We start from the raw sequence: 15,068 nt of genomic DNA, 5'->3' as shown, positions 1-15,068 counted from the left end.
GAAATGCATTCAAGAATTCAACGGTTTTCTAGGTAAAGTGTTCCATTTTAAAGTACGAGTAACGTACTGCAGACTAGGAAACAATTTACATTCTGACTAAAACTGTATTACCCTACACCGGTTTTAGATTGAAGACAATAGTGACTGACAAGAGAGCTGGATAAAGGAGCCTGCCGAAACTGTACAGAGAAGGGCTGGGAACACCACTATTCAGCACCAGTCTGCTTTATTTCACACTGAGAGTCAGGAAGCGAGAGAAGAGAACTGGAAAAATAAACTGTTAACAGACATATAGGATCAGCAGTTTCTGAGACTCAGAACTCGCAGTGCATACTTACGGGTGGAAGAAAGAGAGTGAAAAAGCACGGCAGCAGGTCCTGTCTCACTGCCTGCCTCTCAAGCAGCCCTGACCAAGATACAACATGACACCACGGAGCAGGGCAACCCGTCACCCGAGATGATGCAGGGGCTTTTTATGTAAATATTTTAGCACTGCATGCTTAATCCTATGAACTGGTACAAACAGCTCCTACGCCAGAGGCTGAAACACAAGCCTGTCTAACTCTGTCCCTGATCTTCTCCAACAAACATTCTGTTTACACACCAAACCGCCTCGGTTGCTGGTCAACCTCCCTCTTCATGAGAGCCATTTGTGCCTGTGTATTTACCTAAAACCTGCAGAATATATATTTATAAATATTGATGCAAGATGTTAAGGTACTGAAACTAGACTATTTCAGACAAAAAGACCTTTTCATTTTCCAATAGCCTATTGCATCTCTATCATCTGCAATTCATATCACTGCAGATTGGGGATTTAAACCCCTAAGGGAACAAAACGTGACAGTTTTACTACTTCAGTGTTTTCTCTGACAAGAGTGCCTGCAGGGCACTCCTGCTCATCACATCCCACAATTTTTATTCTAAATATACAAAATTAAGAGAAACACACACTTATTACCAGAGACACAACATGCACTTATTTTCACATTTATTTAATTGAAGACTTTGATTACAGAACTAGTCCTTCAACAAGGGAGGTTCTCAACACTATGCCATTGGTTTAGCTTTTGCTGAGGCATATTTAGTTAAAAACGTTGCTGCCCAAACATACAAAACCTAGCCCTCCTCCCAGTTAAGTTTTAGATTAAGACTAAGGAATAAAACCAGCAATATAAACGATCACGTAAGTCAGCAGTCACAATTCTTTTTTCATAAAAAAGTAGCTCTATGCTTCAGAAGAGTTTTATTTTTAGACATTCATTTCTCAGAAATAAAGCTTATAACAACTGCTACTAAACCTAAAATTCTATTTGCCAACTTGTCCTATAAAACCTATAAAACAAAATCATTTCCCTGTTGAAGATTAGGGTAAAAGCAAAGACATGCCATGCCAACGTGTCTGAATCTCATGCTATAAAATATAAGTTTTTTCAAAATACTTACTAGATTTGCATCTAAAAGGACAGTTAAATCCTTAATAGAGCTTAAATGTTTTAAAGACAAGTTATAATTTTCACCCTGCTGAAGACAGACGGTTCCTGAAGGCAGTCTTCAATATGTGTAAATTACTAAGATTAATCATTTTACATTTAAATTCAGGACCACTGACCCAACCTGCAAAGCTCATCAGTAAAAAAGACCTCTATTCTGTTTTTCAAGGAAAAAAAGTACCTACTGAAGTATTAAATTAGCAAGGACTGACTATATAAAAGTTACATCAAAGGCAACGTAGTTATGAAATACACGTTTTGGTAAAAATTAAAGCTGATTAGAAAAGCTTCTAAAAATAATTTAGAAAAAGAATGTTTCACACCAAACATTCCCATGTAAAGTTCTGAGTTTTGGGCCAGCGAGGCTTGTTTAAATTAAATTATTGTTTTATAGAAAAATAGGCAAAAACTCTTCTCAAACAAGAACTCAAAACAAAGTGTCTAGTATTTTGCTTTGATTTAATGGTGCCAGACTACAAAAATAGTTTGCTGAGCTGTCTTAACATTTGCATTCAGATACAGTAATATCAACCTAATTATTAGACAGGAAAAGCATTTCACATAAGACTTTTCTCCCTAGACTGATTCTGGAAAAAAAGCCCACAACATTGAGTTCTGTGATCTCCTCTGTTTTCCTTTTACACACAAGCCAAAAACACACTAGAAAGCCCTCTTTCGAGGTGTCAAGCTTTTTCAGGTACCTCCTAGAAACCCCCCAAAGGACTTAAACCACGTAGAGCAAAATGTTAATCAGTATTCTTCATGCATGTTTGCAACTCATGCATTTAATGAATTTTAATTAGACAAATGGAATCTAATAACTAACTAAATAAATAAGATTTCAGCTAAAAGTCTGGAATACAGAAAAACCTCAAACATTACTCTTCAAAAAAATCTAAAATTCTGGGAAGTGTCAGCATTTGCATACACTCAAGGTCTTCAAAATTACTGGGTCCAATTTTTCTTAAAATACATGCTTTTTTTTAAAAAAAAAAATTCATTTTCAATTATTTACTACGGTATACACCAGACCAAGTATATTAGACTCACAGATAAGCTTCCAAAAATGCTCTTAACAGCTGTGGTGCAACACATAAAACTTCACGTTGTAACTGCAATTAAGATAGACAATTACTCCACTAAATGGTATTTTGGTAAGATCTGAATAAAGTAGGGAATAACAGTATATCACCAGTTAAAAAAACATTTGTTCCGAGATAACACTTCAGGTGCCTAAGCACATCGGATAAAAGGCAAATCAATCCTTACACTTCACATTCTTCTGAAGCAGACTTGGTAAATCATAAGATCCTCATTTCAAGCCACCTTCTTAAAATCATGCTATTTTGAAGGCACATCACAAAAAGAAAACTAGCACATTTCAACTTACTTCAAAGTTTTTTGTAAACTGGCACTTTTTTTTTTCCAATTTAGGAAACAAAGAGCACAGCAAGTCAACTGGCAGGATTTTTTTTTTTTTTTAAATATCCTATTGCACAGCAAACAGATAATACTCATAGCATGTTGTGCCTGGGATATAGATGCATTGGCCCTGCAACATATCAATGAACTTATTACAGAAAAAAACCCAAGGATTTTCTTAATACACTGCAAAATAGCTCGTCTCCAAATTATCACTTAAGATAAAACCAGTAATAAAATACTTGGATCAAATTAATAGCTCTGTGTAGCAGTTGAATCATCACAAACAAAGATTGTCACTAATAGGGTATTAAACTTGAGCTTCACCACAGTTACAGAAAAGATATCCTATTTTGCCTTTGGGAGGCAGTGCTTCACATCAGAAAGTAGCTTTGAAAACTAAAAAGTATTTCCTGCTTCAGCTACTAGAGTGCTTCCACATAAGACAAAAAATTAAATGGAAAAAATTAAGTGGAAAAATTAAATTCTTAAATAATTTCAGCATTATGATGATGATTAAGTGTCATAATACCCACTAGCCTTTCCTGTTGTTGAATTGTGCTTAGAAAGAGTGAGCTGACATTTTCACTACTTCAGAAATTTTATTATCAGCACAGATGATCAACTCTTACATCTGAAATTACTTTGATAATATATAATTATCACTCCTCCTGCCTTTTCTGCTCCTCATTCCACCAAGAAATACATTATTTTTTCTTTTGTCCGTATTTACTAGCTAGTAAAGTGCCAATTAACAAGACTGAAAGGAATACCATTTTCTTTTGGGACTCAGAGACACCAAGGATCAAATCCAAGAACCAAATATTTCTTGACATGCAACCCTCTTGCCATGAGAAGGCAGCAAATGATGGGCAATATTACATGATATTCCAAATGCCTTCACAAGAAAAGTATCAATTCAAAGCAAACTAGAACAGATTCAAACCATTTAATCCTCTTCCTGAAAAGGCACCTTCACATTCATTTGATTATATGAAGCCACGTTTAAGCTACTCACTGAATTTTTATCAAGTTCCCCGTCAACCGGAACGGTCTCCATGCTGAAAGGGTGAGCTATCTGTCTCTCTGTCAGTTAGAGTCCTTCCATCCCGCTACTTGAGATCCTGGATAAGGAAAGAAAAATATAATCATTCAGTTTCAATGGTTGAAATCTGTTAAAAAGCTACACTCTCTCCTCTACATTTTAAGAAGGCAAATAAGCTTCCTATTGTAAACTGCATATGTTATGGTCCCTTGCAAAACATGCACATTACCCATAAAAGGTTAGTTTCAAATAAAATGGCCAAAACAAAAGCTACTCACAGAGGAAAGCGTTTACTTTTAAGCATGCTTGCATCAAATAAGGAAGAGCTACACTGGAAGAACATGAGCAAAAAAGAAAACAACAAAGAAATCCACAGGTTTTGCCCTGTATTTCCCCTTGTTTCAGAGACCCTGGCAGCCACCACTCTCACCACGCAGGCATGTGCTCACAGGCTGTTTGGGTACATACAAACAAACAATTCTGGAGCAGTCAGAGTTCAGGGCTTACCAGCGCAACTCCAGAAACAAACACATTTTGCTTTTTGGAACTAAGACACAGAAATTAAATAATTTGTGCAGACCAGCACCCTCTGTGGCACAGCGGGCACTCAGCTGGCTGTCTACCTCACACAGACAGAAAGCATTGCCTCATTCTCTAGACATTTCCTATTTACTATTTTTGCTAAAGAATGGAAGCAGCAATAAACCTTAGTATTCACACCACATCTGAAGTTACCAGTAAGACAAGATAACAGTCTGGAATCAAGCAAAATTCAGTGGAAAAAACCATGTCTTAACCATTCATAGAATGGTTCGAGTTGGAATCATTTAGTAGGCTTCAGGAAGGAAGATGATCAAAACGGGATGCCTACAGAGATGCCCATCAACAACCCACTGTTCTGCTTCTCTGTCCAAAGCTCCCATCAACAAAAGATACAGGTGGATGCATGTAAGCTGTACAGGCTGTAAACTGGCCCGTTTCAAACACTTAAGCCAGCATCTCACATGTAGAAAGCCCCAAAGTCCAACCCTCCACGAAGCCAAGCTCACACTGCCCTTCCCTCCCACCAGAGCAAGTGTTTGATCACAGAATTAGTCCAAGAATTACTTTGTTGTTTTTTTTTTTTTCTTTCTTTCTTTTTGTCTTGGGTGGAGTAAAGGGACAGGAAGCAGCCAAATTACAAACCAGATTGCTAAACTAACACTTGTGCAAGAGCAGGGCTAGTATGGAGTATGACTTTTTTTTAAGCTACAGAGTCATCATATTGTGCTTAAGGTATACATCAAGCTATGGCTTCAGCTCAAGCTTTAGCAGAAACAAATTGAGGACTGAGGCTGATTGCAGGGGGAGAGGTGGGAGGAGGCATCACAGCCCCTCCAGGGAGCCTGAGGAGCATCCTGGGTGCAGGAGAAGGGAAAGGAAAGGACCAGGAGGGCACACAAGATCTTGCAATTCAAAGATTTCCTGCCTCAGGAAATACACACTCATGAAAACAAATCTCACTATGAAGAACAACCATTTGCTTTCAATATTTTTTATATCATTATATTTTTTTTGTTCTCATATTATGCAAAGCACATCACAATCAAAAAACCTTTAAGAAGAACATACAGAACTAACGCGCTTATAGCAAGTTACTGTAACATATGCCACTAAGACACAAATGGAAACATTAATAAAACGTTTAACAAAAAGACTAAAGAAACTGCAAAGTTTATAGTTCCCTATGATTCAGTTCAAAGAGCTGACGAGGATCTTACTCAAGTACCTGAGTAATTACCGAGGTAGCATGGAACTGGCAAGCGTAAGCCTAGATGTTTTCATGTAAATTAGAAACAGTAGACACCTGAAGGGAGATGACTACAAGTGATTAATTTGCATTAATAAAATGAAAGATGGCATTACCACAGAAAGAGGAATTCACCCCAGCAGCTCTGTTTCCCTGGGCGGCAGGCACTGCGACACGCACCTTCCACACACCAGCACAGGAATGCAGAATTGGGCAATGTCTCTTGGAGACCGCTCCTTGTCATCTCTCCCACACGCACCCATCTGAGGTTCTATTATTAGCAGGCAATTCAGCAACACCAGGCTACATACATATTCAATTTATGGAAACACTAAACTCTCTTGAACAAGATGAAAAATGAATGGCATTGCAAACAGATGTATACACTGATATTTAAAGCAGTTAGTGAGCATTTTTAGTTACACAAACTTGCAACCGCACTCAGTTATCCAAATAAACAGATCTTTCCTGACACAGGAACATTCACCCTAAACCGGTTTTAAACCCTTTTCTATTTTTAACAGACATTTGTTTAACTCTTAATTTGTATTGTCAACACTCCTGGTGTATCCTGCTCCTCTGTTTGTTCATGCGACCACAGCCACTATATCCTTCCTCACCTCACTCTCAAGAGCAGTGTCATCTGACAGGTATCCTAATGTCTAATACTTAGCATTTATGGTCGTCCATGGTCCCCAGAAAACTCATAATCCAGCAGGGTCCTGAAGCCTGCAGAGAAATTATCTAGGACAGGGAGGTAGAAAATTCTGCCTGCTCATGTTTGAGCAGACATGCAGAGTAAAGCAGGTGCAGAAATGGTTAAAGACTACCTTCCCCCACATTGTTTAGCTTATGAGTAGACAGCCAGCTTGGCTTATTTTTCTTGGCAAAACAAAGGCTGAAAGTGAACAATATTGCTTCTGAAATATGCCAAAATAAATACCAAGGAGGGAAAAGGGATCTCTCAGCAAAAAGATATTGCCAAAAAGCCAAGTAAGTATGAACTTGGAGAACAGATTTATTTTGAAAATTGCAGAATGCTTCCAGCCATGCAAGCTCCAAGGCTTTGAAATAATTTTCCAATCAACATACGGAAGGGGAATTTATCTAATTGTAAATGCAGCCAGGTTATTAAGAGGGGTGCTTCCATGAGTAAGCAAGCTCTTTTCTACTTCAGCTAGAACAGATTTGAAGACACAACCCCAAATTTAAATCATCATCTTGTCAGCTTTTTGGGGACATTTATGACATGCCTTTGCTGCTCTCTTCACTTTCACAAATGTTTGCCATTTGGTTGGTTGGTTTGTGGCTTTAATTAACAGATGTTCCTTCTTCACGCTCACAGCTCTTAAACACTTAAATGTTCAGAAGGGCACATGCAAACTGAAATAATTTGAATAGATTTATATGATAGCATCCCAGCTAATCACCTATGTTTCTTTTATAGACAATGGATACTAGCAATACTCTTCTAAGTACTTGTTTATTTTAAAGCAGCTGTACCAATTGGACAAATCATGTCATGAAATAAGCTATTTCTCTCCACTGTGAAGAGGATCTACCTCAGAAACACGTATTTAAAGCAGAAGGGAAATGCACCCCACCTATCACACAATCAACAAACCATCATGTTAACCTGTAGTTCATCTTACTTTAACAGAATTCTTCAGGCATTGGTAATTTTTGTAACAGTCTGGTTTTCAGTTAGCTGCACCTTAAGAATAGGAGCAATATAGAAGCAATTACAGCACACATCAATGAAAGCTACTACTCTGTGTGAACAGGATTTTATCTAACAATACATAAAGATACACAGAAGTCTTACACATCTTCCTACCTCTTCCTAACTCCCACCCTTTGAATAAAGATACCCCAAAAGCCACAGAAGTATGCCTCGGGTAATGCACATGGGCCACAACCACCCCATGCAACACTACAGCCTTGTGGAAGAGTGCATGGAAAACCGCCCCACAGAAAAGGACCTGGGGGTGTTGTTTGACAGTCAGCTGAACATGAGCCAGCAGTGTGCCCAGGTGGCCAAGAAGGCCAACAGCATCCTGGCCTGTATCAGGAACAGCGTGGCCAGCAGAACTAGCAAAGCAATCATCCCCCTGTACTCAGCACCGGTGAGGCCTCACCTCGAATATTGTGTTAAGTTTTGGGCCCCTCACTACAAGAATGACATTGCGGTGCTGGAGCATTTCCAGAGGAAGGCAAGAAAGCTGGTGAGGGGTCTGGAGAACAAGTCTTATGAGGAGTGGCTGAGGAAGCCAGGGTTGCTTAGTGTGGAGAAAAGGAGGCTGAAGGGAGACTTTGTTGCTCTCTACAACCACCTGAAAGGAGGTTGTAGCGAGGTGGGGAGTTGATCTCATCTCCTGACTACCAAGTAACAAGTGCTAGGACAAGAGGAAACAGCCTTAAGTTGAGCCAGGGGAGGTTTAGGGTGGACATGAGGAAAGATTCCTTCACCAAAAGGGTTGTCAAGCATTACAACAGGCTGCCTAGGGAAGTGGTTGAGTCACCATCCCTGGAGGTATTTAAAAGACATGTAGATATAGCGCTTAGGACATGGTTCAGTGGTGGTTTTAGTAGTGTTACATTAATGGTTAGACTCAATTATCTTAACCTAAATGATTCCATGATTCTATAATGTTACATATGATTTCTATAATGTATAGTTACACAGGCCACAGAGCAAAAGCAGTGGAAGCCAGAGGCCTCAGCTGTGTCAGAAGTCTCTGTGAAGGCACACACCTTTATTCACAACTTTACAGGTAAGCGGATTTGGCAGTGTTCTGTATTGACTTATACATTCCGTATGTTAACCAGATTATATCAGTGTTTATTGTACAGATATGTTGATTTAACCAAATAAAGGGGTTATTAGGAAAGAAAAGCCCTTTTTCCTCCAGCGTAAGAATGGCTCCTCAGCAAATATGTAACTTGTTCCAGGCACATCAGAGTTTAAACCTGACTCCATGCAGTAATACCCTATGGGAGGTATGTTTCCAACATTAAAAACTGTAATTCAATTTACAAAACGATTCCTCTTCTTCCCCTTCTCCCACAAAAGATCAACTTTCAGTCCAAACACTTCACTAAATTTGGAGAATTAGACAAGAGTCTTGGCCTGATCTCATTGAGAGGCTTGCTATGCCACCTCCTGTATCCTCACCGCCCTCCATGAGTTCCCAAATTTCAACCACCATGCAGCCACAAAGTGGAAGTGGTAAGAGATGACTCCTGAATCTAATATGTTTTCTGTTCAATCAACGGACCAAGTTACTTAAACACCTGCATACTGTATTATATAGGCAGGTTTTAGCTTTCTCCCTAAGTACTATCACCTACAGTCATTAGATATGGCATTTGCACTGTGATACTGTTTTGTGATCTTTTATAGCATCAGAGTACCCTCTTACACTCCAGCATCATACCTCATAGGCAAGGTACAGCCTCACCTGTGAGCTGCCTACAGGCTGCACAGTGAAAGGGTACTGCATGCTGATCTGGCCTTTCCAAAGGGGAAGCCTTCTCCCAGGCTCTAACTTTCAAAACTGACCTGCTAAGCTCTGCTGCATGCCTGCCTTCTTTCCTTAAGGCCTAAAATAAGTTAATGCATTTAAATTGACCAAGATGCTTATCAGACAAGAGGACATTGTAAATTTCTTTAAGATGACACAGGCATAATACATTGACTTGAAAGATCAATGATTGGCAAAAAGCATGTTGGTTGCTTGATTGGCAACAAGCATGTAGAGGAGGCACAGCAGGAGAAACGAAACCCAGTTGTCTACATTGGCATCAAGAAGGGTAAAAATTCACCTAGGTCCTTGCTGCAAAGCTGACACAGAACACTATCACAGAAATGCTATTCAAGGGAATCTCAGAATGGTTGAGGTAGAAAGGAACCTCTGGAGGTTATCTTGCGCAAACCACTTTTGTGGGAGGGCATCTAGGCAGCCTTTGAGTATCTCCAAGGATGCAGACTTCGCAACCTCCCTGGGCAAGCTGTACCAGTGCTCGGTCACCCTCACAGTACAAAAAGTGTTTCCCGATGTTCAGAGGGAACCTCCTGTGTTCCAGTTTGTGTCCACTGCCTCTTATCCTGTCACTGGGCACCACTGGAAAAAGCCTGGCTCTGTCCTCTTTACACCCTCTCTTCAGATATTTACACACATTAATGACATCTCCCTGAGCCTTCTCTTCTCCAGGCTGAACAGCTCCAGGTCTCTTAGCCTTTCTTCAAGAGATGATCCAGCCCTTTAATTATCTTCATGGTCTTTCACTGGACTCTTTCCAGTTTGTCCATGTTTCTCTTGTACTGGGAAGCCCAGAACCGGACCCAGCACTCAAGGTCTGGCATTGCAAGTACCGAATAGAAGGGAAGGATCACTACCTTTCACCTGCTAGCAATGCTTTGTCTAATGCATCCAAGGATACCATTCACCTAAGGTGCCACCTTCTTAGTGGCAAGGGCACGTTGCTGGCTGATGTTCAACTTGCTGTCTGGACAGGATCATCAGGTAACCCATAGGTAAGCAATTCTCAGGTGTGGTTATCAGTGTATTCAGTTCAGTAAAGTCCATAAGAAAATTTTTAAAGTTAATACTCTTGAGAAGCGTATCTTAATGCTACGAACAAACAAACAAACAAAAATCCAAAACCAAAAAACCCCAATGAAAACCAAAAAAACCCCAAAAAGCCAACAAGTTTCACAAAAATTAAGAGGTAACAGAGATAGGATCAGTTTTAAGAGATTAACGGAAATATAAATCCTAAATCTAATCAGGGTGATCAAACCAAGGCTCTCAAATAATCGGTGTCATTCAGCTGTCATATGACAGGGTGAAGGCACTTTCACCATAGTCCATGCAGCAAGGGAGCAGTAAAGGCACAGAAGACAATCAAGGCGCATGCCTTAATTTTAAGGCCCTTTGAATCCAGCGCACCAGAAGTAGTACAAACCCCTAGTTGTAGCCCGAGGCCACAGATCATCTCTCTCAGTTCACGAGTCCAAGTACACTTCATTAACAAGCCCCAGATGGAGCAAGCTTCTTGCACATGACACAATGTCACAGCATGCCAAAGACCCCGTGTTTGTTAAGACCAGTTCCGAGAAAGCAGGAACTGAAGCTGAGTTACTGATAAAACTGGAGTTGGGCCAACGGGGTGACATGATTCAGCAAAAGATCTGATAAACAAAGAAATCAAAAATTTCCCTCAACTCTCAAACTAAGCATCTTACTCCAACACAAACTTGGAAACACTAAGAAGAGGTTTTATTCTGCTACTCCAGAAGAGAAATTTGAGAGTTGAGTAAATCTCTAGGTTCAATTCCTTTTACTGTGAAGTCGGGTCAAACAGGAGAGCTTGACAAAACCAGTAATAATATATGGGAAGTCACAGATGATGAACTGCATGATTACATTAACTCTAAATTGCAACGTTTGAATGTTTAAAAGTCTGCTACAGGTATAGCCACACCAGACTCGACTGCCTCACATACGTCCCTTGAGCATACTGTGATCACTTAATGCTATCAGCCACCAAGTACACCCTTATGAAGCACTTCCTTCCACCCTGAGTTTCATCACCTACCTTCACATTTCCTGAATAAACAGTCCACATGCAAAGAAAGCTGTTTCCTCTGTTTCTGTACTGCTGGTTTCAGAAGGGAAAAGAGAAAATATAAACAAACCAACCACCAAAAAAACAGGAAAGTTGAAGCCCAGTTGAAAACATCTCTCATCTAGAAAAAACTTGCAAAGTAGAAGCACAGTCCAGATATCTCAGCTATCTTTTAAGAGTGACAGATGGCAATGAATGCCAAGAAATCAAACCTCTGAATACCCACTACAACTTTAACGATTACTACCTTAAACAGGTGTCCCACAGGCAAACTTGTCGTGATAAAAATGAAGTAGTATTGGTACTTGTCTCCTCCAGGTACTGAAACCCCACATCCTCTCAAAACACTCAAGTCTCAAGTGTTCTGGAGCCCCCTGGCCACTGAAATGCAATTCAAAGCTCCCCAAACTGTTCCAGTCTTCATAATGTGCATTTTCCAAGACTGCTCCCATGACTCAAATGAGTTATTAATGGTAAAAATGGCTATTTCTTCACCTAAGGGTGTCTAGTTACCTGGAGCATTATCCACTTTGCCTCCACAACCCTGTTTTACCAAGGGCTCAGTCCAACTTTTGAGCATAAGAACAAGAGAGGCAATAAATCATTATTTTCTTTTTTCATTTAAGCTTGAACCAGATAGAATCTATGAAGCTTCATAAAATATTCAGAAGTTTTTTTTGCTTTGTTGTTATGAAGTAGGCAAAGAAGATGAAATCAAACCTTACATCACCACATCTAGCATCTTATTTTCACATTTCAAGATGCTACAGTACCAGCCAACAAAATAACTGACCTTACACAACCTTATACAACATTAAATTGGTCAATGACAGTCTTTGTTTGAAGAAAAAAAAGATACACTCAAATTAAGTGGTTAGACCCGTTGCAAACTGTCTTCTTTTCAGAACTCCACACTGCAGCTTTAGGGTACATTCACTATTTGGGCCTTGCATTTTCCTGCCCCAAACCAACAAGGTAAAACAGGTTTAAGAAAGCAACATGACAAATTTAATCATTTGAAGTCAGGGAATCCCACCTTTCTTCTAACAGCATCAGAAATTTTCTTTCACAACTGTAGAGGTACTACCAATAGCCTCACACAGACATCCCCCCATATATCTAGTCAACTCATGTTTATGGAGAGGTTTGCATTAGAAGCCAAGATGCTCAAATTAATATCTCAGAGTAAAAAAAAGTAGTTCTGCACTGTGATGAGAGGCCAGTTGGTACCCCCTGTGGTTTCTTACTTCTCATGTTGACAGCTGTATGAAATCACAGCATGACACATTCTTCTAGACACAGCTGAAAGGGCCTAAGAGGTTACTAGCCCTCCACACCTGGTCCTTGCCTCCACCTTCCCCACTGCAGCTGCTGCCTTTCTGACCTGCCCACAGACCTGTCCATGCAGGTGCTCCCCAACCCTCTTTTCTCAGATGGACTCCCACTATTGCAAATTATGTTAAACAGATGCTTTCAAAATACAGCTCATTTAAACTGAGCTAGGCCATGGGACTTAGCACCTGCCCTTCTGCTTGCATTTCTGGCAGAGCAGTGGTAAAGAAGAGCCAAGAAGCACCTCTTAACCCACTTCTGTTCCAACCATAACAGCCTGTGCAAGCATGGACTAGGTCTACAGCTACAGACCTGCCCAACACCAACTGGAAACTACTGCAGGAACTGAAGGGCATCAAGCCAAAGCAAAAGGAAAAGCAATGCTGTTGTTAAAGGTTTTTCTGATATGAAAAAGTACGGTAAGTCAGCAGAGACGTTTCCACAGACAAGAGGTATAGGTGGCAGAACAATTCCTTCCATTTCTGATGTCAAAGTGGAATCAGTTGCTGTCCTGAGACATGAGACAGATTCGGATTTCCTCTGCATGGAACTTTCCAGAACAAAATCCAACCTTGCTTTTCCTAAAAGAAACATTTTTCTCTTTTCCCCTTGACAGACATTACTGTCAAATACAGAGTCAAAGTCTTAAAAAGGGAACAAGAAAAAAAACCAAACACAAGACACTTTCAACCCTATGAAAAACACTTTAAGCATATAAGAACTAATTCATTGCGCTGAAAAAGCCCCAATAAGGGGGTGCTGAAAGCCTATTTGAATACTTCAAGTGATGCAAAATACTATCTTCAGTGAAGAAATCCTCTAAACATCTTGGTTATAATACAAACATACACACCGAAATATTTTAATATTTTAATTACTTGATCATGTGCTGGTCAAGAATACAATCAACTTCATAAGGAATAATGTTTCAGAAAGCTACTCTAAGATTATACATAAATGATTGCAAGTGATGGTACTATTGCAGATCAATGAATTACCAACTGTCAGATGAACTATATGTTAGCTCAAACTACTGTGAAGTTTCTGTATCTCAGTGTCATTGCTTTGGACAGATAGACACCATCACACAGCTCCTCACCACATCAAAAGCTATTGCAGTTGATTTCCTACATTGCTTCTCTCTGAGCTGACTTAAGCAAACAGAAACAAAAGTCCAGGTTGTCACAATTTTGGAATATGCACATGGTCAGACAGTCATTGTAAAACATTTTGCTTACTAATAGTTTGCAAGCAAGTTGCTTGGTGTTCATATTAAAACTGGAATTATCTCAGACATTACAGCATGTATTACTTATGTTATGCTACCATTTATGTTTAAAAAGTCTCTATTGCTGGGGGATAGACAAGAACATTTTTCCAAGTCTGTGTTCAAAGGACCACTCATACTTAATGAGAGCCCTCCCCTTTTTCACCTATGGTCTCCCCCTCATCTTTGCAGGAGTTAGACACCTGGAGGAACAGCATGACTGCCCTCCTCAAAAGTGATTAAATCTTACTCAGTACATTCCTTGACAGCGGACACATCGTGTTTAGCTTATACAGTTATATTGTGTTTGAGAGGTTTTTATGAAATGGCCTTTCTGCAGGATTAAACATGGTGGATATTTCAAACAGGAACCTCATGTTTATTCTCACATACAATTTAGTTTTCTTATCTTGCCAGCAGTGTCTCTTCTTGATATTAAAATAGAGGTGATGACATAAGAGATGGCCTTCATTTGGATTTCTTTTGGCTAGTGCTAGAAGGTAGTTCCACAATTTCAAGACACAGGATATCTGTATGAGAATTTAAGAACAAAAGGTCAGAGACGCCTACTGCAATAGGAAAAACCCTAGAAATTCTAACTTAAAGTAGCAGCAGGTTCAAACAGGCAGTAATAGTATCTGGCTAACACATCATGGTTTATTAAAAAGATTTAGAAAGTCTAATTTAGATTTCCATTGTTTATGCCAGGTTTAGTTTTTTTTTTCTCACTTTACTGTTTGCCTAATTAAAATAAGCTGAGAAACCTAACTTCCGTTTTTTTAGGCATCAGTTTTTTGGGGGTTGTTTTTTGTTTTGGGTTGGGTTTTTTTGGCTTTGGTTTGGGAGTTTTTTCAGGGGGTACTGGGGGAGGAGTAGGTCTTCTGTGGGATATTTTTCATTGTTGCTGTTCTGTGGGATTTTTTTAAATGTCATGAACAAATATTTCAAATAGGCTTTGTACCAGCTTAACAGGCACTAGTGTTTTTAGTGTTGTCATGGTTTAGGCTGGGCTGGCATCTAAACAAACAACAATGCTCTCTTTAACCTGTCTTCCTTTAGAGGAGGGAGAGAGAATGACAGAGACATTTA

At 39.6% G+C, this 15,068-nt stretch overlaps 1 protein-coding gene across 5 annotated transcripts in view; it reads right to left on the bottom strand.

The window, feature by feature from the left end:
- Positions 1-5,918, bottom strand: part of OSBPL8 (oxysterol binding protein like 8) — a 64,435-nt gene extending 58,517 nt beyond the window's left edge. For 2 of the 5 annotated variants that reach the window (XM_014963923.1, XM_014963924.1), the window contains exon 1: positions 3,934-4,041. Coding sequence is in view for 2 of the 5 variants with exons in the window: in XM_014963921.1 (XP_014819407.1) it covers positions 3,934-3,975 (42 nt within the window). In the remaining 3 variants the exon portion in view is untranslated. Of the gene's footprint in view, positions 1-3,933; positions 4,042-5,865 lie in introns of those variants that run through there. The other 3 variants (XM_014963921.1, XM_014963920.1, XM_014963925.1) reach the window with 3 other exon arrangements.
- Positions 5,919-15,068: the final 9,150 nt, after the last annotated feature.

The sequence above is a fragment of the Calidris pugnax genome, unplaced genomic scaffold (assembly GCF_001431845.1).
Source record: "Calidris pugnax isolate Ruff unplaced genomic scaffold, ASM143184v1 scaffold44, whole genome shotgun sequence".
Taxonomy (NCBI): domain Eukaryota; kingdom Metazoa; phylum Chordata; class Aves; order Charadriiformes; family Scolopacidae; genus Calidris; species Calidris pugnax.
The sequence above is the reverse complement of the archived record's forward strand: the minus strand, read 5'-3'. Positions and strand labels throughout refer to the sequence as shown.